A 24,388-nucleotide genomic window follows, 5' to 3' on the forward strand; every position below is an offset into this window, starting at 1 on the left:
TGCCTTTTTATGACTTAATAGTTGGTGTTTAGGTTTTAATCTTCCCGTCTTCCAAAAATGCACAACTGTCAAGTAATATGTTCATATTTCCTGTCAACATTAAACATTTGTTTTGACTCAAAAACATGGTTGAAAGATTGCCCTAGCGTCCCAAGGGTCTAGTATGTTTTCTGGGGGAAACCCTGTAATACAGTGGGCTGTTTAGTTTTTATGATGCTAATAAAATGTCACAATGACATCATCATATTGTTTATGCTGCAATAATAATCTATGAAAAAAATCTAACTCCTCCACCCCCACACCCTCCATCCATAATTAATCCCTAGGATTAAATAAGTGTCACTTCTTCCCACTCCTTTCAGAAAAGTAGTGGTAACAAATAATTTTGTTCTTGGCTACGTATGCACATGTTTTTCTTTGTCCCACGGATTGCTTGTTCTCTTGTTTGTTTGTTTTTTCAAACCTTTGAAATACATAAATAAATGAAAAGAAATGTAAAATGATACTTTAAGATTGCTACCTTCTTGTGTTATTGTTGTGTGTACAACAGAGAGGTTTTAGGTTTTGATGGATTGTTTTTAAGTAGGGAGACTGTGTATGTCAAAGAACAGCAGTCAGAAGGTGGTTCTGATCCATACAGGACTGATAAAATCCTGATGTTTTTGAACATCCTAAGTAAAATAAGTTAGAATAACGCAAGTAAATCCTGCTGCGCTCACTGCTCCTCCACGCTCCCACCCGGCTTCACGTTATTGGTTAAAGTCAAGAGATCTCGCCTCCGATTGGACAAAATTATGTCCGTCACGTAAAGCAGGAATTGTTTCAGGAAGTAGTGGTGTGTTGGCAGTCTGGAGAAATTTGGATCGAAGTACAAAAAAACAAACATTTCCACCGCTCTGCTTCCTCATGTACGTCAACTAGGGGAAGTAAATGCTGAGGAACAGCGCCTAAATAACTCGTTTTTTCGACAAAAAGGATAACTGTAAGTATGCACGACGATGCAGTGAATAGAAGCTGCTGCAGCTAAAATGTGTTACCTTTTGCAAAGTTGTTATATGCACATTTACTCTCTAGCTAATATTAATACTCGTATGTTGTGTACATGCTAATAAAAGAAACATTTTCTTAGCTATAGTTCACAGAAATATTCTTAAAAGTGTAAATCTTTACTTCTAGAATAATTCACCCACTTAATAAATACATCTTTATAACTTCTTTTTATTTAAGAGCTGTTATTTGCTAGACTCCATAACTCGATTTACTGCATTTAGTCAAACAAAAAAGTACCTACTCTGTTTATGTTGAGCGCCTTTGGTCCCACATATTCTCATTGAAATTTGACTCCTGCATCTTATGTTTGCTATACTGTAGATTTTCATTATCAAGTTTCTTGTGAGAGTCTTGTGATTATCACAAACCCATTAGGAAAGAGCAAGAGACATTGGTGTGAACACACACACACTTTCCCTTCAAATAGCAGAAATCCTGCTTCATTTTTGGTGGGTAAAATTATAACCAAATATTACTGTTCTAGTTCTGAAAAGGTCCAGGTACAGAATGTTTGATCTTGCAGTAAGATCACTGATTGGTTACTTGGGTAGGTAAATGACCGCTGCAGGGGACCAACATGACATTAACGTGTTGTTTTTAGATGCATGGAGATTACAACTTGATGTAAACAGACACATGCAGAGCAGCAGATGTAGAAATAAATTGGACTAAAAAGGACATCTAATCTAATATTAGCTTTATTTTCAACACACTTTATTTTTATTTTTTAACTAATCCCACCAAAACTTCAGAAGCTCTGTAATGCTTGATCACTTTTTTGGGTTCGATTTGACAGGATAAATAAGGTGGATAAAGTAAAAAAGAAATTAGGGACATTCTGGATCTGTTTCTTTGCTTTTCTTTACTTTTCAAATGTAATTTTGAAGTATCGGATCGGGACACTCAAAATCCAATGATTCGAACTCGGGGGCAAGAAAACCTGATTGGGACATGCCTAAAATTTGAGGAAGTAAGACTGCACACAAAGATAAATGCTGCAAATTTTTTATTGTTTTTAAGTGCAGGTATAATCTTATGATGTTGCAATTCAGTACTTTCACTCTTTCTAACTATAAATATTAAGATTTATAAATTTATTCTCTCTCTCTCTCTCCTGCTTCCTTTAACTTGCTGACTCTGGTTTCCGACTCCCTCAGAACAATAGCTGCACATATATCCTTCTTCTCTTGCTAGCCCAATTGAGTTAGAAATGCGTTTGTGAACAATGCTGTTAGCAGGAGGTAAAATTCAGGTGGCAGCAGCAGCGGTCTCCCATGAGAAGGTATCAGTCGGGAGCAACAGCCAGCCACGCTACTTGAACATGCTAATTCGGGTTCTCTCTCTTCCTATTCCCCAGCTGCTTCTCCAGACTGTCCCGCTGCTTTTGTTCCTTTTGGATGCGGATAGTTGTCTTTCTCTATTCTCTCCATGTACTCACCTGCATGTACAGATTTTCCTCTCTCTTACTTTTTAATGCAATCAATTTTTATTTTCTTCATTTGTAGCTGTTTAGTTGTATTTAGCTGTGGATGGATGGAGCTATGTTTCGCTCGTCAACAATCGCCAGTTTCTTGGTCCCTGTTGAAGAAATCATCGCCCCAGAGTGATACAGCCTGTATGAAGATTGTCTGTTCACAAAGAAGAGCTGTTCTTGTTTTCCACACATATTGTGTATCGACTGTTGGGTATTTAGGATTGACTCTTATCCCAGACGTTTGATTTGACACCTACTTTACTATGTGACAAACTCCATACTGTACTTGTTACAGCTTGTCACACTTCAACATTTCTCTTATTTGTGTAGTGCATGACAAATGATTATCCTGCCAACAACTGTGGATTTTTGCACCTTTCTTCGGCAATTTCTTGGTACATTTGTGTTTTTTACTTTTGCATAGCAACATATGAGACATTGAAAAATCGGAATATTGTTTTGCAATGTAATCCTGTTGTAGGCTTCTCTAACTTTATTCCCGATCTTTTTTTATTGTGTTCCTCAGTCGTCATAAAGTTGTTTGTTAACTAATGTTCTCTAACAAACTTCTGAGGCCTCCATCGAACAGCTGAAGTTATTAAAAACACACACACTGTTTAATAATTATGTGACTCCTGAAGGCAATCTGTTACGCTGGATTTTATTTGGGAGTATCAGAGAAAAGATGGCTAATTACAGATTTTAATTGTGGCCAATGTATAAAACCATGTGTCATTCCCCTGTCTTTACAGTCATCTTTTACACTGAATTGGTCTATTAAATAATATCACAATGAAATATATGGAAGGTTGTCATGTGATCAAATGTGAAAAAGTCAAGGGATGTGAATGTTATTTTTAGGACATTTTAAGTTTTAACAGTGGTAAAATAAATAAATAAATTAAAACATTACAAACATGGTTTGACAACAGTTCATAAACTACAGGAGGTGTATATTTCTTAACACAAATGTAGTCACCAGCAGGATACCGTCTGTATTATTCTTAGCTCTTTCTCTTTATATATTTTACCTCTGAGCTGTCAGAGTAATCAAAGAGAAGTCATGGTGTGAAGAGAAACGGCGCTATGCTAAATGAGACTGATAGGAAGCTCACACTGCGAACCGAGCGCACATGGAAGGTGGTGAGAATTAATTTAATTATGTGCGCCAGATGTATGTGAAAAGATAAACCATCTGGTTGATCAAAACTGACTTACTCTGTCTCCGTATACGATTGTGCAATTACTTGAAGCTTTTTGGCAGACTTTGCGAGTTGTATTTTACCGCAGCAGAAAATGGATAAAGGAGCTAAATTTGATTAAGCTAAATGCTTAGGTGAGAGCAGTGGAAGCAGCTGTAAAATGTTCTCTTTTTTTTCTCCCCCTTTTTATTTTCTCTCAGACAGTGGAGGAAGGATGGGCAAGAAGGATGCCGGTGCCACCAAGTTACCAGTTGATCAATACAGAAAGCAGATTGGTAAGTTTCCAGATGGATTCACATAACACAATCACTACCATTGTAGCAGATATTTAAGGGAATTGTTTAATTCATTTTAGAAGATATAAGACATTATAGCAAGGTTATTTAATAATCAAAAGACCAAGTTTTGAAAATGAGTTCCTGATACTCATCTGACTCACAAAGTTGATCTTTTACTTGTAGTTTTACTCTATACTGTTGTGTTTTAATCATTCATAACTAACTATAATTTTGTTTTAATAAATTGCTTGTAGGAAAGATTCCACAATTATCCCAAAGTCCTTTTGGTTTCTTATATCTTATCCTGTTTGGGGTTTCTGCAATTAAGTTTCATATTTCCAGAGTCCCAAAACATATGTTTTGTTTTGTGTTGTGTGTTACTTCCACATAATGTGAGGCGAAAACATATTTGCTCTCTTACTTATTTTTTTCTGTTTTCACTCTTTTGTCGCATGTAAAAGTTTCAGATCATCTGATTTTTTTTTTAAAGTATTAAACAAAGATAATTTCCACAAATATAAAATGGAGTTTTCAATCTGTTATTTCATGAAATACTCACAAAAAGCCATCCGAACCAACTGTATGTGGAAAAAGTGATAAACCCCCAAACCTAATGTCTGATTTTGCTGCCATTGCCAGCAAGAACAGCCATCAAGCGTTTGTAATCACTGGCCGTAGGTGTTTTACTGAAGAGTAATTTTAGTTCAGTCTTGTTGACAGAATTGGTTTAATCTCAGAATATCTGAAGTTTATTTTTTTAGCTTGAATGGCCTCTTTAAGGTCATGCAACTTGGATTTAAGTAATTACTCTAAGCTGGTCTCTACAAAAGCTTTATGTGTTTAAGTATTTCAGAGGAAGAGTTTCTGGTAGTGATCTTAAATATTCAGCTGTTACAAAAAAAAGTCTGTGAATGGATAAATACTTTCACAAAGGCCTGTATCAATTTGATTCAGTGAAACTATTACGCCCTGGACACGGTTCTCTGTTGAAGGACGTTACTGTGCTCGAATCACGACCTTTATGATATTGTGTGTGCTGCTCTTCTGTTCATGTTTAATACTGCTTTAATTTGATAGTACTTGTGCTCATCACCCTTCCATAGTTTATACCCGGTTCTCCTGGTAGTGGTTTCTGTGGCAGTCATTGGGTTAGAGGTACACCCTGGACAAGTCATCAGTCTATCACAGAGGTTCTTCGTCTCTTAACTAACTAAAAAAATCCTGACTAAAATGAGGCGAAAGATTTGAATGAAGTACTTGTATACCCATGGCTCATTTCAAATCCTTTGTGCTGTTTTTTTTTTTTCTCAAGGCTGGATAATTATGAGAATATGCATTAACTTATAAAATAAACCTTGAAAACTGTTTTTTATATGGGCCTTCAGTTTCCTTTTCACTTGATTAAAAATACAATTTAATTATCTCATTACGTGAGTTTCTTGCAGAGTCCTGAGACAAAGATGATTTCTTTTTTTTTTTTTTCCCTGTTTAATGGAGAGACTTCCATGGTTGGTTTTGATTAGCATCTGCAATCACTAGGCAACAGCATCTGTATCTGTGCATGGTGAGCAGGAATTAATGATGCAGAGCAGACAGGCTGGTATAAAAAAACGTGAAAGAAAACATTGGAGTTGCAACAATGCAATGATGTTCTGATTGAAAAATAGGGAATAGTGGAATCTACTTACTGGAAATAAATTTTGATTAGAGATATTTTCCCAACATATACAGTCTTGTCCAAGAATTTCTATCATACCAAGATCTTGGTTTTGACTTTGTACACGACATTATATTCCTTAATTTTCAGCCAGTCGTTGGTGGATCTACTGGGATGTTTTATGCCATTGTCATGTTGTAACGTACAGTTCTGCTTCAGCTTGAATTTTATTTTTTTTTTTATCCCAGATGTTGGCTGTTTAATCAAGTCTGTTTTGCCGTTGTTTTGGTTCATACTGTTGCTTGGACCCCTCATGTGTCCAGGCAACAGTATAACATTCTGTTTTCTGACTCTCCTCCTTGTTGTCTTTCCATTTTTTATGATGACTGTTCAACAGAACAGAAGAATCATACATACCACATGCATCCAACTTATTTAAGTGTCTTTAAAGATAAACCTTCCACAGAGACGTACAATCTCAAGAAGATGTTTTCAGCTACGTCTTTGCTGCACCATTTATTGTATTGTTCTGACACACTTCCCCTCAGCGGATGATTGCTTTTTGGCCGCTTCTGATTCACATCCTCGGATTATTCTTTTGTTCCTGGTGTTTCTTTTGTGTTAACAAGAAACGCTGAGGTATTCATCTTTATTAACCAAAATAATTTTTAATGGCTTGTTTTGCAATTGATTTTGTTTTTTGTTTTTTTGTTTTTTTAACTATTTTATTGCTACTCTGTGATTTTCTTTCCTGTTGTTGAGGAAAAAAAGACTTTGTATTCAGACTAAAATATTTGTTTTTCTGCGTCTTGCGACAGCCTGTTGAGAAATGTCCATTCTTTTCCCACTCTGCAGTCTCTGTTGTGTTTTCATGTAGTGACAGATGAATAAGACAATTTAGTCTCCTGATATTCCCTAACCATTTGCCATTATGCTAAATCGTTCAGGTTCAACAAACATAACAAGCTCAGCTCCTGCAGTCACATTCAAGAAGAAGTGAAGAAAATTATATTTTCTTTCCTTCCTTTTTTTTTTGTTGTGTTTTGTGTGTGGTTTTTCGTGGCACATTAAAGTTTTGCCCCTTTTTTTTTAGGAATAAATATCCTATTATACCACTGTTTAACAAGAAGGCTTTCAAAACAAACACGAAAAGTGTGTAGCCAATGTGGAAAATTACTATCTTCTACGATAGCACAAATTTATCCAAGAGATGGAATTAGCAGCACGTAGTATTTTGAAATTGTAAAATATGGCATATTGATTTATCAGTACCGGTACTCTAGTGATTTTTGAGCTGCACCGTCATCTCTGCTGGAGTGCTTTTGCCATATCTGGCGGCCATTCAAAGGCTACTGTCGACACTTTCCTCCTAAATACCATTACTAACCTTGTTATAATGGACTGGCTTCTGGGTGGGATGTGTGTTTATGTGGAACTGCAAGCGTTTACTCAGTCCATTCGATAATTGCTGCTGCCTGTTGAAAACTTCTGGAAGTTGTCCACACAGCAACAGGATGCCTATATTTCAGGCCCATAAAGAGAAGTTGATCAAAGTGGACATGTTGTCCTCCAGTGTTGGCTTGGTGATAAATCTCTACTGTGTGGCTATTTGCTTGTTGTATGTATAGTTATGTTAACAGTCAGACTTTAACCTGTCAAAAACTTTAACGTATTATTTCATACACTTAGAATATATGTAATGTATATATAAGGTGTGTATGTTAGACATAACTCCTCTCATTACCGCACTGTAGTGACATTCAGTTAGGTTAAATTTTATCATTTTCCATAAGATAACTGGTCAATTAGAGTTCATTTGAAAGAATCAATACTTTCCTTTTTCCTCTCATCTCTGTTACATGAGAAGAGTTGTAAACATTTCTCATGATCAGTATTTACAAAGACTGTAGATCTCCTCCTTGCTGTCTGTTTAATCAATCTTGAGCTGGAATAAAGAAAAAAAAAAATTCATTCCTGCTCAAGATTGTAAAAAGAATCGACGAGAGCCAATTAATCAAATTAAGAGTTAACTTTAGTTTTAACCCACTGAAATGTATTTTCTACAGATGAACCAACACCAATAAGCAACTAGCAACCAAGTCAGTCACAGCACTACTTCTGATCTACTAATCCAGATTAAGGGAATCTATAATTAATAATAAAGCTATGTCCTAATCAGAATATTGTTACAAAAATATATAATTGGAGCATGGCAAGACTTATTGGGAAATGCAAACTGATCTGAAACCCCTCAACTAATTGTCAATTCCCTGGGCCCATTGGCAAATGACCCGTATTCTTCTGAATATAACTGGATGAGCCTTCGGCCAGTCAGAGAAAATGAACATGCCATGTAGGGCTACAACAGTAGTGATCTCATTTCCTTATCATTCAAACAAACTGTGATATTCTTAGATGTCTACTCCTGTTCTGGTTTCAGTTAAATAGCAAATTTGTATGATATGCAAGACACACAGCCCTTCCTACTCCTTCCCCCGAGTGCTCAATCAAATGTGATTAATTTTAGCTAATACCCCCTACCTGTCTCATTATGCTAAGCAGAGGAACAGATCAAGATAAAAACTAATTTCTCCACACTCTCATCAGACACCATTTAAATGCAATGTCAAGCCAGCAGGGGGGGGAAAAAAACACAAAACTCTAAGTGGATTGGCAGGCCAAGCCACTTTTATCCTCCTACTCCTACTTTGACATTTAATTAGAGATTACTTCAGTGGCAGTTACGGTCATACTCCATTTGAGCCAGGTGCTAGTTCTACACCTCCACTTGAACCCATCAACTTCAAAACCTTCCATGAACTGGTTTGGTCTTACACTTTGATGGTCTTTTCAGACCTGGCATTAACATGTGTCAGCTAATTCAGACACTAGAAGACCAAGACATTAACACAGCTTTGATTCACATAAGCAGAGATAACTTTAACTGTAGCCAAAATAATAAAAAAAAAAGATGAGCAAGTCTGGTGAGATCCATCCACATGAAGCAGCAGTAGACTAATATTTATTTAACTGATTAGACTTTGACATTTCTAATCAAAGAGCTTCCCACACTGTACACAGATCACTCCCTCGTTCCATATTTTTATTTTTATTTTTTACTGCACCTCTCCTCAACAGGTTGACACCTTGCTTCCCTGCTCTGTGTGAAGGAGTTGTTGAACCAGTCACTGAATAAGTGCGGCTTCTGCATGAGCCTCAACTTCCCCGACTCCGAGGATCTTATAAACCCAAACCCTTTTAGCTGCTGGTTGTCTCTTCCTTCCCCTCCTTTTTCTCCTCCTCCTCCTCATCTGTAAAAGCAATGCCAGGACTCGCGCATGACAGCTTGACAGATACTTTCTGCATTCCCGTCTTCAGCTGAAAAACTCTGCACTTTTCGGTTAACTTTTTGGTCGCCTAGCAACTATTGCCAGTTTTGGGTATATTTGCATGGATGCACCCTTCTCCCCTTTTCTGCTCTACACCACCAAAGCAATTGCAGGTCTGAAAGCCGTCCTTCTTGGATGTGGCACAAATCTGCAACATTTAAATCCTCATTTACCACATCTGCTAGTCCAGTTGTCTTGCATAATCAAAGATTTTATTTATATATATATATATATATATATATATTTATATATATATATATATATATATATATATATATATATATATAATCTGTCAAAACAAACCCATATTGGTAGATCTGCAAATACAAACTATATACAACATGTTAAAGGAGATATATAATGTTGTTTTTATAACTTTTAAAATCAAGAAAACAAACTGGGTCCAGTGTACAATTTTCTATCAAGACACAGTGGATGCATATGACAAATCATTATTCATATATGGGACTCCATTCTATTTCTAAATAGAAAACATTTTTGTTGGAATAAGGTGCATTGATAATTGGCTTGCTTACTTAAAATAAAAAAAAACAATGGAAATGGTTATGTTGCTTCATACCTTCAATAATTCTGTCTTCATCAACAACAGATGAAGATGAGTTTGTTTTGGCTGACTTTTTTACCGCCTCTCGGCCTCTACTGATTTGATGTTGCTTCCTGATGCGATTTTACATTCAGTTGTTTGCGGTCGGCAAAGCTTCTTACCGTTTGTGTGAATAGCGAGGTGAGAGCAATTCTCTCCAACCAAATTTCCCCTTTCCATTTTCTGTCAAGTGAAGGAGACATCCAGTGCCCCCTAATGAATTCCCACTTGCTCACTGTCTGCTTCTGGCAGCACGCTCCCCATTTTTATTAGTCCCACACAGAGTCAGCGGGAGGCGAACGAAGGGTGTTGCACCTGAAGGAATGGAAAAAGAAAGGAAGGCGGAATGAATTTGAAATTTCAGAAAAAAGTTATAGGGGAGAATGATGAATATAAACCAAAAAAAAATGTCTTGTGAGATTGAGCCTTAACTCACAGCTCATGGTCGTTTCTCTTTACTGTCCATATAACAGAGAGAAAAATTGCTTTTAGAATCATATGCAAATTTCTATTTATTTTTCGCCTTTTTATTGGTGAAAAAAAAAAGGATATTTTCTCCAAACACTTTCTCCCACTGTAGACTCCTGGATTATGCTTCCAGCCTAAATGAAATTAGACTGTTAATTCAAGTTCCCTGCATGTCACATGCAGGAGTCCTCATGTGACATTACAAAGGATGTTTTCCTGCTTCATACTAAAATACTGTTGTTTCTATTGAAGCTTTAGAGATAAGTAGAGTGCTAAGCTGTTTGTATTTATTGTTATGGAAGTGAAACAGATTCTAAACTTTACTCTAAAATAATTGATTTAAGATTGTTTTTTTTTTTTTCCAAAAAGTGATGTTGATAATAAACCTTGACCAATCAGAACTCCTTCTTGTAATGGATTTTAACCATCACTTCAACTCATCTGTCAAAGTTAAGTTAATTCTGTTATGCACTGTATTTGGTTTCAGGTATCATATCAAAGTTTGTTCCGTTTTGTAAATGAGCTCAAATGGAACCACTACATTATGATTGTGTGATTACAAAATACTATTACGGACCTGCTTTTCATTTCAGTGGCATTTTGTGACACAATGTCAAAGGAAAATAGTGCTCCAGTGTTTAATATGCATTTGACTTCGTAGCACAGATAATTTGATCAGGAGATAAAGCAGGCTGCCATTTTGTGGGCATGTTGACATATTTAACTGTATAAGCATATTGCTCACATTACGCCAGGCATGTTCCTCACAGCCATACATTTGAAGCAACTCAAATATTCCAACAACAACCCAGCAAAGGTCTTACTTAATTCCATACTGTACAGTACCGTCTGCACTGGTTATGGATCCACTCACCTCGGCATAAAGGAGGCTTGAATCTGAGAGTGAAGCTCATGTCTTGTACTATTTTCTGATTAATTTGACTAATAATTATTGGACTACTTGTTGGTCTTAAGAGCATCGTATTTTGATACCCAGATGATGAGTTGATTCTTAGATGTAATAATAAATGAATTATATAGGATGGTAATGGAGCTGGACAAGTAAAACACCATGCTTAGACACAGCAGATTGTTTTTAAACATGTAAATTGTTCATAAGCTATCCATCATTACTGCGTTTCTGCACAGTACATACTAAAGTGGAGGCCACAATTCTAGGGTGTCTTATTTTACTTTTCACTTATTTTACCAGAGGTTACATTGACAGGAAATGGACAGTGCTTTGTAAGACTGCCCTTAACAAAAGACATGATGATTTAATTCATGTGAGAATCTGAACTGAACTATTTTCTGTTACTTAAAGTTTCAGCAGTTATTGACAAAATTTGAAGCACCAAACGACTCTCTTTCACAACTACAGTCTGTGATTCTGTCTCTGATTGATTCGCAACTCACCATTCAGTAAGTTGTTGACTTTCGACATTTTGTTTCCTGTTGTGTGATGTTACCAAGGCTTTGCCTCATATTAATCATATTTGCACTTGCTTTGCCAGTTGGCGAGTTTGCCTATAAATATCACTTGTGGGAGTCAATCCCAAAAGGATGTCAAGTAAGCATAGGTGTGTGGTTTAGATTAGAAAGATTTTTTTCTATTTGACTGACACTGAGTTATAAACATGAAAAATATGAGTGTGTGGAGTACGTCTGGGACGGTACGTCAATCCATCACAGGCCAACACGGGACAAACAACCTTAGAAACACTCATATGTAAAGTCAAGGTAGAGAGACTAATTAATACGACACACATGGTCGTATTAATTTCACTGTGGGAGGAAGCCAGGCTACCTGGAGAGAACTCCTGCATTCACAAGAACACGCAAACTCTATCTAGAGAGAGCCCAGGTCAGGATTCAAACTACTATGTAGGCCTTTTTGTGGGCTATTATTAGTTCAATATTTCTTTATGTATTAATGTTTAACTCACGACTACTGCGTTTAAGTTACAAAAGGTTTACATTTATCTTTTATGGTTTGAAGCAAAAGTTTGTTTAAACTAGACCTAAAATCTTTTGGAAATTTTCCATATCTATTGGGTTCCTTCATTACACATACTGATGCTGGCGGGAATGTGCCGCCTCATAGACTTGTTTTATTTTTATCACACTTTCACTCACTGATCAGTTTTTTTCGTTTTTTTCCCGTGTTCTCTAAATTTTAGGCAAGCAGGACTACAAAAAGACAAAATCTGTCTTAAAGGCGACACGATTGAAAGCTGAAGCAAAGAAAAACTCCTCTGTATTTAGGGTAAGATTACATAACCTCCTTGTCTCCTCCAGTGTAATTTGAGTGTATATTACACTACAGTCTGCCTGTTTGTCTCAGTATATCTGGAATTCCTGCCTACCTTTTTGTTCTGTTTGTCTGTCTAACTATCTGATTGAGCGTGTGCCTCTCTGGCTCATTTTTACTATTCCAGACTCTTTACTGTACTGGCTCAGGAACTCACTGTAGGCCTTTTGGGAAGGAAATGACAGGTACCAGATTCACCTGTAATTATGCGATGTGGCCCTACACCCACAGAAGAATTGTAGGCTTCAAACAAAATTGCAATGTTCTACTTGGTATGAAAAATGCAGCTGTGGTATTGTGTATACAGGAATTCAAAGCGTTTCTCTTATAGTAGGGAAGGGCCGCAATATTCAATTTGTTCATGTACAACAGTCTGAAAGACGTTACAAAGTTATTTTAATGCTGTGGGACTCTGGGGAGGTGGAGACATATGAATCACCCTTAAAATGTTATCATGATATTTGTTATTTTACAAAAAAATAAAAATAAAAAAGTATTTTAAAATATCTGCAGTCTTTTCGCAAATTAAATCTAACAACAAAACATGCTGATTATTATCTAGGCTGCCATAGGACACCAGTTACATTATGTTGTGCAACTGTTTTGCTAAGCAGCACACAGTAACCTCAGTTCAGGGCTCCAGAGTGCAACCAATTTGGTCCAGCTGTTCATGTAGATGTCTATGTCGTGTGCTGCAGTCAGGTCGGCCAGGCTAGTCAGGTATACAGAGTAGCTGCAGCGCAAATGAGGAGAAAATATGGAAAAGTTCAGGTCTGAGCAGTCCAAAAGTCATTACCACTGCTCTGACACGAAACCATCAATCTCCCAGGTTGTGTGAAACATTCATGGATATGTGGGTGTTTTACCACCACTTTTTTTCCCTAAGTGAGAAAAACTGCCCTTCCAGTCCAGTCGCCGCAGATTGTGCTGCTAATAGTGACGGCATTATATTTGTGCTACCAACCTGAAGGCTCACTGAGACTGATGTAAGCACATATCTAAGTGAAGAAACAATTTGTGGTGAGTGTGTTTTATATCTCGAAACACACGGGTCTGGTGTGTCCCGGCACTTGAGCTACTCCAACTCTGGGCCTGACGTCTGCGTCCACAGAGTGTATGTAAATGAGCAATTCGTAAACACCCCAGCCTCCCTTTCACCAGTTGTTTACCTTTAGCCAATTAAAAAGTAGTTCTGTTTACACTCAGAACAAGCCAGCCCCTTCTTTTCCTCATTTAGCCTCAGCGGGCCACAAAGAGCTTAAAGAATGAGCAAATCACATCCAGCGTTACACACTGGGTGAAATGGTCAGGTTTTAAAATATGCATCTCTTAGACATGCATGGCCTCATTAACCACGTCTTTAATCCAATTAGATTAGTCCATATCTTGAAATATTGATATCAGTCATGAATAATTTATGTTTTTCGTGCCCAAGACGAGGAGAATTTTCAGAGGTCGGATTAAAAATACCTCCGGGATGAGGATATTAAACTGACTTGGACCTCTTGGCCGAGAGTTTGATTGAAATTCCGCCTAAATGTAATGGATATTTGGTCATGCTTGCTTTCCCATCAAGTTCTTTTTAGTGTGATGTTAAGTTGAAAAAGTGTTTCTTTTTTTTGTGCTTTCACACAGCCTTACAATGAATTCAGAAAGCTTTCACTGGCCTCCACATCTCTGGCTAACGGCATCAGTTTCCATTGGTGTTTGTACTTTAGGTTTGGGTGCAGGTGTATGTTGCAGGTGTACCTCAGTAAATATTTTATAAAGTTCATTTATTTCAGTAAATCATTTAAAAAAAAATTAGTAGATTTATTTGATATACCTCTAGTGATGTTTATGACTAACAGTTAATGAAAACCAAATATTCACTTTTTTTTTTTTTATGTGATTCCAAAAGGCTCAAACAATATTGCGGAAATGCAGGCCTACAGAAAGTTATGTCCATGTTCTGTACAGCTTATGCAACCAGTATTTGACCAGGGCTTTATTGGCTTGAATTACTGCATCCATGTGAAGTAGCTTGGAGACGATCTGTCTTCAACATCTGCTTCAATAGCCAAATGGCTTACCCAAATAATCACAGAATGTTGAAACCTTACACTGGACCTGAGGTGATGCAGAGTTTGTGTCTCTAGACTCTCCTCCCTGTCTCTTGGATATTGATTTCCATATTAACGGCACAATTCACTTTCATTTGAAAAAATGATTTTGGCTAGAAAGTGCTTCTCTTTTTAGCCTGGGTTTTTGATGTTTTCGTTGGATCAAAAAAAGTGACTAAAAACAAGGATTGCTACAAATGCTCATCGTTGCTGTGGAGTGAATCTCGACAAAACTGCTCATCGCTCTCAGAAATAAGTCATCGTCTCAAGACATGCTGGACAAAGAGCCAGCAGCAGGTTTATTCAACCACACTGTCTTGACTGCATATTATTGGAAGCTATTTCTGCTAGCTATTGTTAAGGTCCTTTTACCTTCTCCATCAGCAGTAGATCAGGGTTCACAGTATTTATTCTAAATAGATTTTATTGTTTGTTTATTCAAATCATTTTTTTTATTATTGTTTTTGGTTAATCAGGGCTTAAAAACTCACTGTATGCCCCATTTGCACCTTTCAACCAGACGTGTGGTAAAAGGTTCACTATGAATTGCGATACCTTTTCTGTAAAGATCCCTCTTTACAGTAAGAATCAATCATGTATGTTGTTGTCTGGTGTTAACTCTGAACTAGGGCTTAACATAACCTGTGAGGTTGACAGCTTCATGTCACAATATTGGTTAAGATTTTTTTCAGGCCTTATATTTTTTTATATTTTCTCTCCTCACCCTCACTGCAACTACTCTGATTATGAAAGCAGCCTAGCCTGCTCACCTTTGACTGACTGCAGGACTCTGATATACATGAACACTGGAGCGCAGCCACCATTCATGACGGGTGAAGATGGGGACTGTGATTCTGTCTCTGATTGGTTTAGAGCTCTATATGGGCCTGAGGTGTGTCTTGTTGAAGCTGGAATACTTTCAGTACTCTAGAGCTCTTTTAATGTTTGCATACATTTGTTTTCCTTTTTGCTTTTATGGGATTGACTGCTGTATCACTTGTAATTTCTTTGTCTCTCATTAATGAGGCAAAATCTGCGAGTTTGTGGAATAAATAGAGACATAAACACTTGAAATATTTGTTGTGTAAAATATCTTTTAAATAAAAGAACCAAAATAAAGTAAGGTAACTTTTTGATGGTTAATATTTTGAGATGCACCTGTATCCGTACCTCTCTTCTTCTTTGTATGAGACGCCTAGAACAAATGCAGATGGTATCTCAGAAGGCCCAGCAGACATGCAGGCATGGAGAATCTGGCAGCTGCCAGGGCAGCCTGTCTCAGGGCTGTCCTAGTAACAGAACAGTCTGGAAAAGTTGGCAAAACGAAGGATGGAGGCAGGGCAGGCAAACTAAGAAGGTGCCTGACAAACAGTAACTATTTATTATGTTTTCTGCTCAAGTAACCAACCTACCTGCAGTATTAATGAAGACACCAGCACACTCGTTCCGCATGGTTTTACAAAAATAACATGTAGCTGAAATGTAAGTCCTCTTCTCTGCGTTGGGATCTGACAGCAGCGAGGAGGAAACTGGCAAGGAGATCAGTCTACGGTCTCTCCTTCAGATTGCCTGGAGAAGAAGCAGAGCCTTCAGAGTAGCTCCAGCAACATTCTCCTGCAGCACAGGAAACAAGCCTCCTGCCTCGTCTAATTGGCACAAACAACCTTCTGTTCACTTCTGCACAGCTTTTCCCGCAGTCTTATTTAGTTGCCGAGTCTAGAAAGTTGGGTGGGGGAAATTGCTCATAGAATTGGCAGAGGATGGAGAGTACAGATGATGACTCTGAGTATACGCCATCTGTCATTTGTGAATTTGTGTTGTGTGGAAACATAGTTGCAGTTCTTTATTTGGTTTTTCCCTGTTTTGTAAAGGTAGTGAAGATAGGAAATAAGTACAGAGTGTCGATTTGGGATTGGATGTAAAACTGGTAACTGGCCAACAAGAAAATTACTACTGTGGGTGGCAAACACAAGATAAACCGCTGTTATTTTTATTTTTGGGTAAAATGTAACACGTTTGCATTTTGGAATATTGCTAAACTGTTGGAAAAAAAAGCACAGCAAATAGGAAAGGATTTGGTCAGGTTTTAACTAAAGTGTTACTGACCCCCTAGAGATAACCAGTTGAAATAAGTTGTTTAGGTAATTTTCCTTTTGGTCAGTATATCTTGGTAAATGTCTACATCACACAACCCAGCATTCGGGTGTAAACTGAGACACACGCCCCTGGTGGTGGTGGTGCAGTTCTGCATAAAACACAGCCACAAACCACTGAACTGTCACACAAGACATGCTATGTGTGAAATAACTCAACCCGGGCTTGGTGTCGGGAAGTGGAGGCACATGTGTACAAAATGTCTCAATTTAGTTTCATCGTGTGTCTCAGTCAGTGAGAACCGATTCCGGCTCTTCTGATGATGTAAAGAAGAAGAACCTTTAATCACTTCACCACCTCACCTCTTACTTTCTAAAATTGTGCTGTTTTATTTCCTTTGGTGTTTTATGTGTTTTGAATTCTTAGTTGTAACTAAATGGTAGTCTTTGTTCATATTTTCTAAATATTGTGGATACTCATCTTAACTCTGAGATTTCCAAAAGGCTCCCAGCATTTCTGACTCAAATTAACTCAAATGTTACTGTAACACCTTCTCACTCTCCGTTTTCACAATGCAAGTCAGGTAATCCTGATTTTTTTATTGAACATGTTGAATATTTCATTGGGTATAATATGTTGTGAACATTTTCTTTACTGAATTAGCATAAATATGTTTCCAATAACATTGATTCTGGTGTTTTTACTCTTCCAGTGACATAGAAAAAAGGCTCTGAAGAGTTCGTCTTGCTCATATTTTATTTGTATTCCATAAATGGCTTAGATTAGAAAAGAGATTTTTATTTTTTTTTATGCCTCCTTCAAGAAGTTAAATCAAATGTAGCCAATCAGAGCTTGTGTATAAACGAGACATTTAAGTCACATGGAAAGAAACTCTAAAATAGTTAGTGTGTTGCTTGAACTCGTGGAGTTTAACTGTGCTTTGTTACTGCAGGACAAATGCCCCAGCAGCTGCTGTGTCTATCCACTCGCAGACACAAACAAACGTAGGTGCGTCCAGATTGATGTACACATTCCCTCATAGGCTCGCGCAAACAAACCCAGGAGGGGAGTGAAAAATCAGACCAGATGAGAGGACGTCTGCCGAGCTGTGGCTCGTCGCCAGGGCGACGGGCACTTGCGCTTCCAGCACACCGAGTTTGCTGCAGCTGCCGCTGGAGCGGAGGGAGCCGCGTGATGAAGAGGATGATGTGCTCAGGCCCCCGTCCAGTGGTCTCCATCAAAATGTGGGCAGAGCGGCTGCGTGTTTGTGTCTGAGGGTGTGTGTGCTTGTGTGCGGTCTGCACATGCAAGTGTTTGCGGGCCTCGACTCAGTGGGCCGCTCTCCTCGAAAACAATGATCTCAATCAAGTGCAGGTGCTTTGTACGACTTGAGTGTTTGCAGCGAAACCCCTCCAGCTTGTTTTCATAGTCGAGTTACTGTAACCAGCTGTTCTCATAAAGAAGCAGGGGAGGGAATGTTGTGTCTCCTTTTGTTTTTGGCAGATTTGGCAAAATGCGTGTATCTGGAGCGAACTGCTTTCTTTCTGGAATTGTATTTATTTATTTCATTTGTCAAATAGCTTCTGTCTTTATTATATTTTCAAAGTTGCCAGCACAGAAAAGAGAAAAGCAGAAAACAATCAAGGCTCCGCGATTTGATCACCCTTTCCTTTTTCTCCGAGGCCCGGGCAAAATGGAAAAGTAAATCAAGCGGCAGGAGCCCGGCGGGTAATAAATGAAGCTAAAGTGCATGAAATTTAAAAGTTTTCCAATTAAGAGAGGACTTTAAGCTGTTTGGTGGCTGCTGGGTTGGAGATAAATGCGGGCCAAGGCTAATGAAGACCAATGCGGCTGATGACAAGACGCTGCAACGTGCACAGATAGCTGGGTTGAAGCTGATGCTTTTTAATTGTCAACCCCCATCATCTTAGTCAGAGAGGAGTTATTATTATTAGCCCCCTGCCACCTCTCATTTGTGCTCAGTCTTATCTCTTTGTTGTTTTCTCTTTCATTCGCTTATTTTTCTTTTGTCTTTTCTCTCTGCAATTTGGCCGTCGGGTTGAATTTGTATGGTGCTTTGTTGTTTTTTTGGGGTTTTTTTTTTTTTCTGTTTACTTTTGATTATGAACTGTGAACCACCAGAGAGTCTAACAAGATTATAACCTTGAGTAAGAAAAACAACAAAAAGCAGATTTTTACTGTATTTACTCAAACATTTAAACAAAAGAAAAAGTGCAAAACATGATTCACTTATCTATCTATCTAATCTATCTATCTATCTATGTATATATCTATATATATGTAGATATATATATAGATATAACGCTTTATAATTTGACATTTACAGGTATTTATTGATGATTTTAGCCCACTGACTCTGAATATTTAACATTTTTTATTATTATTACCTTCATACAGCTTCATGTAAATAACAAATGTGTATTAACTAGCCTTCAGTCAGATGTTTAACAGACTTGCTGTGAAGCAAACTTAAAAAAAAACCGAAACTTTTCCCAAGTGGCTCTCCTTTAATACCGTGACTTTTTAGGGGCTAAAAACAATTACAGACGGCTCAAAACTTGCCAGCCAGCTGACCAGCAGTACACAGCAATGAATTGGGGAGGGAAAGAGGGCAGATTTAATCTATGTTTCACGTATCCATCAAAAACTCTGGTCACTGCTGGATGTTCTCTCACATCTCACTTGAATCAGATGGAAGACGCTAAGAAACAGTAATATTTGAAAACCTTGGCATACTTCATACCAATAACCCGCCCATGCCTACAAACTGACCAAGTGCGTCAAAAAAAAAAAAAAAAATAGATGCGGAGGTTATAAACATGTTATAACCTTGAATTTCCCAGGGTCGCATTCCTTTTCTGAAAACTAAATGTTTCTTTTTGAATAACCTTTAATCAGGCTGCACTCTGCGCTCTTTCACAGCCCTCCAAGCTCTCTGGTGCTGATTAGAAAGTTTGCGGCTAATGAGTTCTCTTGATAAAGAATTACCGGCATTGTTCAATACTCTGAGTGCCCCTAATGAAACTCCAGCTGATGAAGATTGTAATCGTCTGAGCTGCACATAATGAACAAGCGCTCCAGATTTCCATTTTCAGCTTGAATACCACTTTGTTGGAAAGCCTCAATTTGTTTGACAATTAACCAATAGAAAGTCTTTAGGACAGAATTAGGCCACTTTTTGTCGAAAAACATTTTACTGTGAAGATCAGAGGTGGAGTTCAGGGACCTGGACACTGAATTTCATGACTTGTGGAATTAGATTTCTTTCAGCGTATTATTTTAAAACGTATGCAGCGACTGCATCAGTTATTTTGGAAAGCTTAATTTTACAGGTACATTCAGATGTATTCTACATGGATCCACCACTGTTTTCTTCACCCGCCATTACTGGTGACCAGCGTGTGGAATGCTAACAATTTAATGTATCAAAAATATTTTTGCATTTTCTGTCTATAAATGGCTCAGTCTTAGAAATGCATAAAAACAGAGAGAGGTTTGGGATTTATGTTTTGCTGTATTCAAAATTACTTGTAGCACACTTACTTCTTTTATAATACTTATTGGGAAAAAAAGTCTGAATCGACAAGGTATGGCAAAAACATGTGCATCTCTAATTCTTCCAATTACAATTAGAGGTTTTAATTGTAAGGTGTATTGAGCCCTAGATTAGATTGCATCCCGGTTTAAAGAACAGCTGTGCAACTCTTAGAATTTTCCTGTTCTAGTGGAACATTAATGTTTCGATATCTTCAGCAGTTCTTCCTCAGAAGAAGAAAAACTAGAAATTTGCCTTCTGAAGCTGTTCTGTGTTGAATTGTGGGTGGATCACTGGCGGAGAGCTGCGGCAACGGAGTAAAACCACAACAGCGTGTTTTGAAAGCAAACATCTGGACTCAATTCAGATTTTTAGGAACTTTTCAGAAAGTGCAGCTTGAATATATATATATAAAAAAAAGCATGTGGCGTGTAAAATCTGTCTTGGTGAAAGTTAAATGTTTTGCCGATGCAGTTAATTTAAGGAACCATGTAATATGTGTTTCCTGACCCACGTTTTGTCATGAGGCCTGACATTTCTTCAAAACAACCAGTTCATTATGCAGATAGAATTTAATGATTGTAATGGAGAGTCAGATGTCATTATTTGCTGCAGGTTTTTTTTGGGGGGGGGGGTTTTTTTGTTTGTTTTTTTCACAGTGAGCTTTGTATAGTTTTTTTTTTCCTCCTTTATAACTAATCTTCCATTCCCCAACTGTCTGTAGTGATGAGATAAACTTGGGTCGTGACTTGACTTTGTCACAACTTCGGCTCGTTAAAATCCCTTCATTGTTGCTCTGTCTGGGCAATTATCGCCTGATGTAGGCAAGTTCAGATCGGTAGATTTGTCGTCGTTGCTTATGAAGATCAACAAACGTCGATCTAACTGAATGGCATGTTCTCTTGTCTTCCCCGTCTTGAAGACTAAAATATTTGCACATGCTTCAGCTTTAGTTAGATGTACTTGTTTTTATTTTATTTTTAAAAGAAGAAATTGTCAAAACAGATCTCCTTCAACTTTTTAATTATTACGTAAAGAAAACATTCATTAAATCTTTTAGTAAAAGTCCATTATCATGGTACACATTTTTCTTACGAATTGAGCTTCGCAATTCCTCGTCTTTCACGACGGCTGTTTTTGTTCATTATGAATCTCCGTCACCTACAAGCTTCTGTTTCACCGCGAAGCTTTCCTGCCATGAATCGGCTGGGTGTGTTTGTGTCATCAATGCGCAGATGGAGCCATCAGAAACAGAACTCCCACTGTGGAGGCTTGTTTTACTTAAAACAAAGCAAAGCCATTTCCATGCGAACACAGGTATACACAAGAAAACACATCTGCTTTCGTTTTGGCTTTCTGTCAGCCCAATAGCTTCTGTTTTTCCTCTGCGGTGGAAAGAATAAAGAAGTGATTATTATGAGAGGATCCCTTTAGAGCCGTGCCAAAAGGCGGTTAGATCCTGCATGAGTCTGTGTTCCTGTAAGTAAATTATATAATCTAAACACCCTGAGTCCTTTGTACTGTTTGTCTGATTTTGCAATTAAAAATAGTGGATGGACCTCTCGTGTTCTTCCGGACAGCAAGTGTTGTTCTTCTTCTGAAAACATGCCGTTTCTCCTCAAAAGACATCAGAGAACCAAGGGACAAATCAATTTAGTATTGCTTTTGCTTCACTGAAATGCCACTTTCATTTTCCCTTTTTTTTATTGGTTCTTACTTTGCAGGCTTTGTTTTGTAATACAATTGCTTTTAAAGCAGCTCAAACCTTGTTTTTTTGTTCTTGTAAGGCAACGTGAAACAAACTGTCTCTTGGTTACTGTGAAAGTAGATGGAGAAAAAAAACTTATGTAGAAATTTCATAAATAAGTAAAATGTAATCCTTTTCTTTTTCTCTTTAGGATGCGTTCCTGGTTATTGCAGCGATTTTGCTCTTTGTCCTCTGCGTTTACGCCTTCTTCTACCTGAACCTGAGCACAGAGATCAACCTGGACCTGGACATGGATTAACGAGTTGTGGACAGTAAACCAAAGCTTTTGGTTCTTCCTTTTATGGGCAAAGACAAATATGTGAAGTAGACGATGCCTTTGTTAGTTACCGCTCATTCCGACCCAGATATAATTTCCCTCAGGTTTGGCTGTTTGAATATGGCAAACAGTCATATTCTACACTTTATATGCGGTAAGGAGACTCTCACTCTGTGGGGGGTAAACACATCAAACGTTGCAGTTTCTTGGGTTTGGTTCATTTTACAATCATAGTTGCTGTTTAGCCTTGAACAGTTTGTTTTCATCCTCTTAATTCAAAAGTATTTTTGAATTTGAATGAAATTTCCGTACTTTTGCTCTGGAACACAAATGTATTGATTTGTTTTTTCTGATTTGTTTTTTTTGTTGTTGTTTTTTTTTTTTTTTTATTTGACCAATTTCTGTTTTTCGAAGGACTGACACTCAAAACTTTGTTTTGTTTCACCAACTGAATGTAAAATTTTTGCAAAGTAGATTTGTACAAGAAATGTACATTTTAAAAATCTTTTCTAATTATCATGTGTTCAATGAATAAATTGCAAAAGAAATTCAAATTGTCAGTATTTGAACAAGCGACAGACCTAATGAGAGGACTTCGATTGATTGGTGCGTCACTTCTGCAATAATTCCCCTGCTAAATCATTATACAACAAAGACAATGAGCTTCTTTTTACACCTCTGAGTCGTGCCAGTCATATCCCGCTCAGTCACGTCCCTTTGTTTTCCACCGCTAATAGAAAAAATGTAAATCTGCTGCCGCTGCAGCTACAGACAAAACCCCGTTCCTCACATTCCAGTGCACAAAGCTTTCCTTGTGGATATCTTGAGATCACAAAGTGTGAGATTAGAATCCGCAAAGCCCCGGTCCTGATTGAACATGTGTGCAGAATACAGAACGCCACGGTGCACCTGCTGCACACAGACGGGCGCGTTCAGGAGAACTGCTGCAAATGCAATCCGGTTCTTTTATTTAAGTAGAAGTTAAAGGCTTAAAGAGTGGAGCGGAGAACCCAGAATTGTTTTTTGCCTTTTTATTTGTATTAAGAGATATGCAAGTTGTTCAGAACTTTTTTTCTACCACTTCTCTCTTTGTGCAGCTGGACTCCAGGCTGTACGGAGTGACCTTCTGTCCGCTGTTTAAGCCCAAGTTCTCCTGCGCTGTGTTGTTAGTAGGAAAGTAGTCAAGAGTTTCTGATGACAGTTTTTCTTGGAAAAGTTTTTTTTCTTCTCTTTTTTTACTTTTTCTGTGAAACTTTTCGCTTGCTTTATTATTTTTTTTTTGCAAAATACACAAAAGGCATCACCAAATACATAAGCAGCCTCTCATTCCTAACCTTTTTTTTTTTTCTTTCCAATTGAATGAAGGTCTTAAAGTCTGAGTCTGATCATGTTCTGCTGCTGAAATGCCTTGTGAAATGTGAGACAGATTTTTTCCAGCTCTCAGCTTATGTTTTCTCCCACAACCTTTTCGACCTCTTGAAAATAGACTACATGTCAAAGAAACCATTATGATTAGAACACACTTGTACCCTCAACCGGGGGCTTTTATCACGCTTTGGTACATCGAGACCCTCCTCCTCCTACACTGTGACTCACTCACATGTGTAACTAGGGAGAGCCGGGCCTAATAGACCTTCAAACATGACACCTGTTATCTAAAAGCTCACCATTACAGCTACAAGAGCTCTGACATCAGAATAATGGAAAGACTCTGTGCTTTTTGTATCGGTTCAGATGATACGTTTAATATTTGTATAATGGTTTCTACTATTCTTATGCCTGTTAGAAGAGTGCATAAACATTACTGTTTTTTTTAAAAGGGTTGTGAATACTTTGGATTTTCTCAAATTTTCTACTGCGGAATGTAAATCGATCTGCTGTTGAATAAAAAAAATAATACTGCCTTATTATCACAGTTTCATAAAATCATTGATTTTGTGTGAACTAAACCTCGTTTTTCATCTCCTGAAATGTAAACGTTTGGTCCTAAACTTTTCCAGCTGAAACCTTGCAGAGAGCAAGAATGGTGTTTGTGATAAAAGTATTACTTTCATTGCAGAAATTAAAGCAAAGTTGTATTTAAACTCGATGAAAGGTCATCAAGCAGTCTGAACTTTAAATGACAAACTTTATTTCCTATAATATTTTGCTAGTTGTTTCACAGGTTTGTTGTTCTTAC

At 37.6% G+C, this 24,388-nt stretch overlaps 1 protein-coding gene across 1 annotated transcript; it reads left to right on the forward strand.

Annotated features, from left to right (window-relative positions):
• The first annotated feature begins 774 nt into the window (after positions 1-774).
• On the forward strand, positions 775-24,119 carry triqk (triple QxxK/R motif containing). The gene is made up of 4 exons (XM_044138510.1): positions 775-982; positions 3,927-4,001; positions 12,303-12,388; positions 22,084-24,119. The coding sequence occupies exons 2-4, from the start codon at positions 3,941-3,943 to the stop codon at positions 22,189-22,191; spliced, it is 255 nt and encodes an 84-aa protein (XP_043994445.1). The 5' UTR covers positions 775-982; positions 3,927-3,940; the 3' UTR covers positions 22,192-24,119.
• The last annotated feature ends 269 nt before the right edge of the window (positions 24,120-24,388 follow it).

The sequence above is a fragment of the Gambusia affinis genome, linkage group LG14, assembly GCF_019740435.1.
Source record: "Gambusia affinis linkage group LG14, SWU_Gaff_1.0, whole genome shotgun sequence".
In the NCBI taxonomy this organism is placed as follows: domain Eukaryota; kingdom Metazoa; phylum Chordata; class Actinopteri; order Cyprinodontiformes; family Poeciliidae; genus Gambusia; species Gambusia affinis.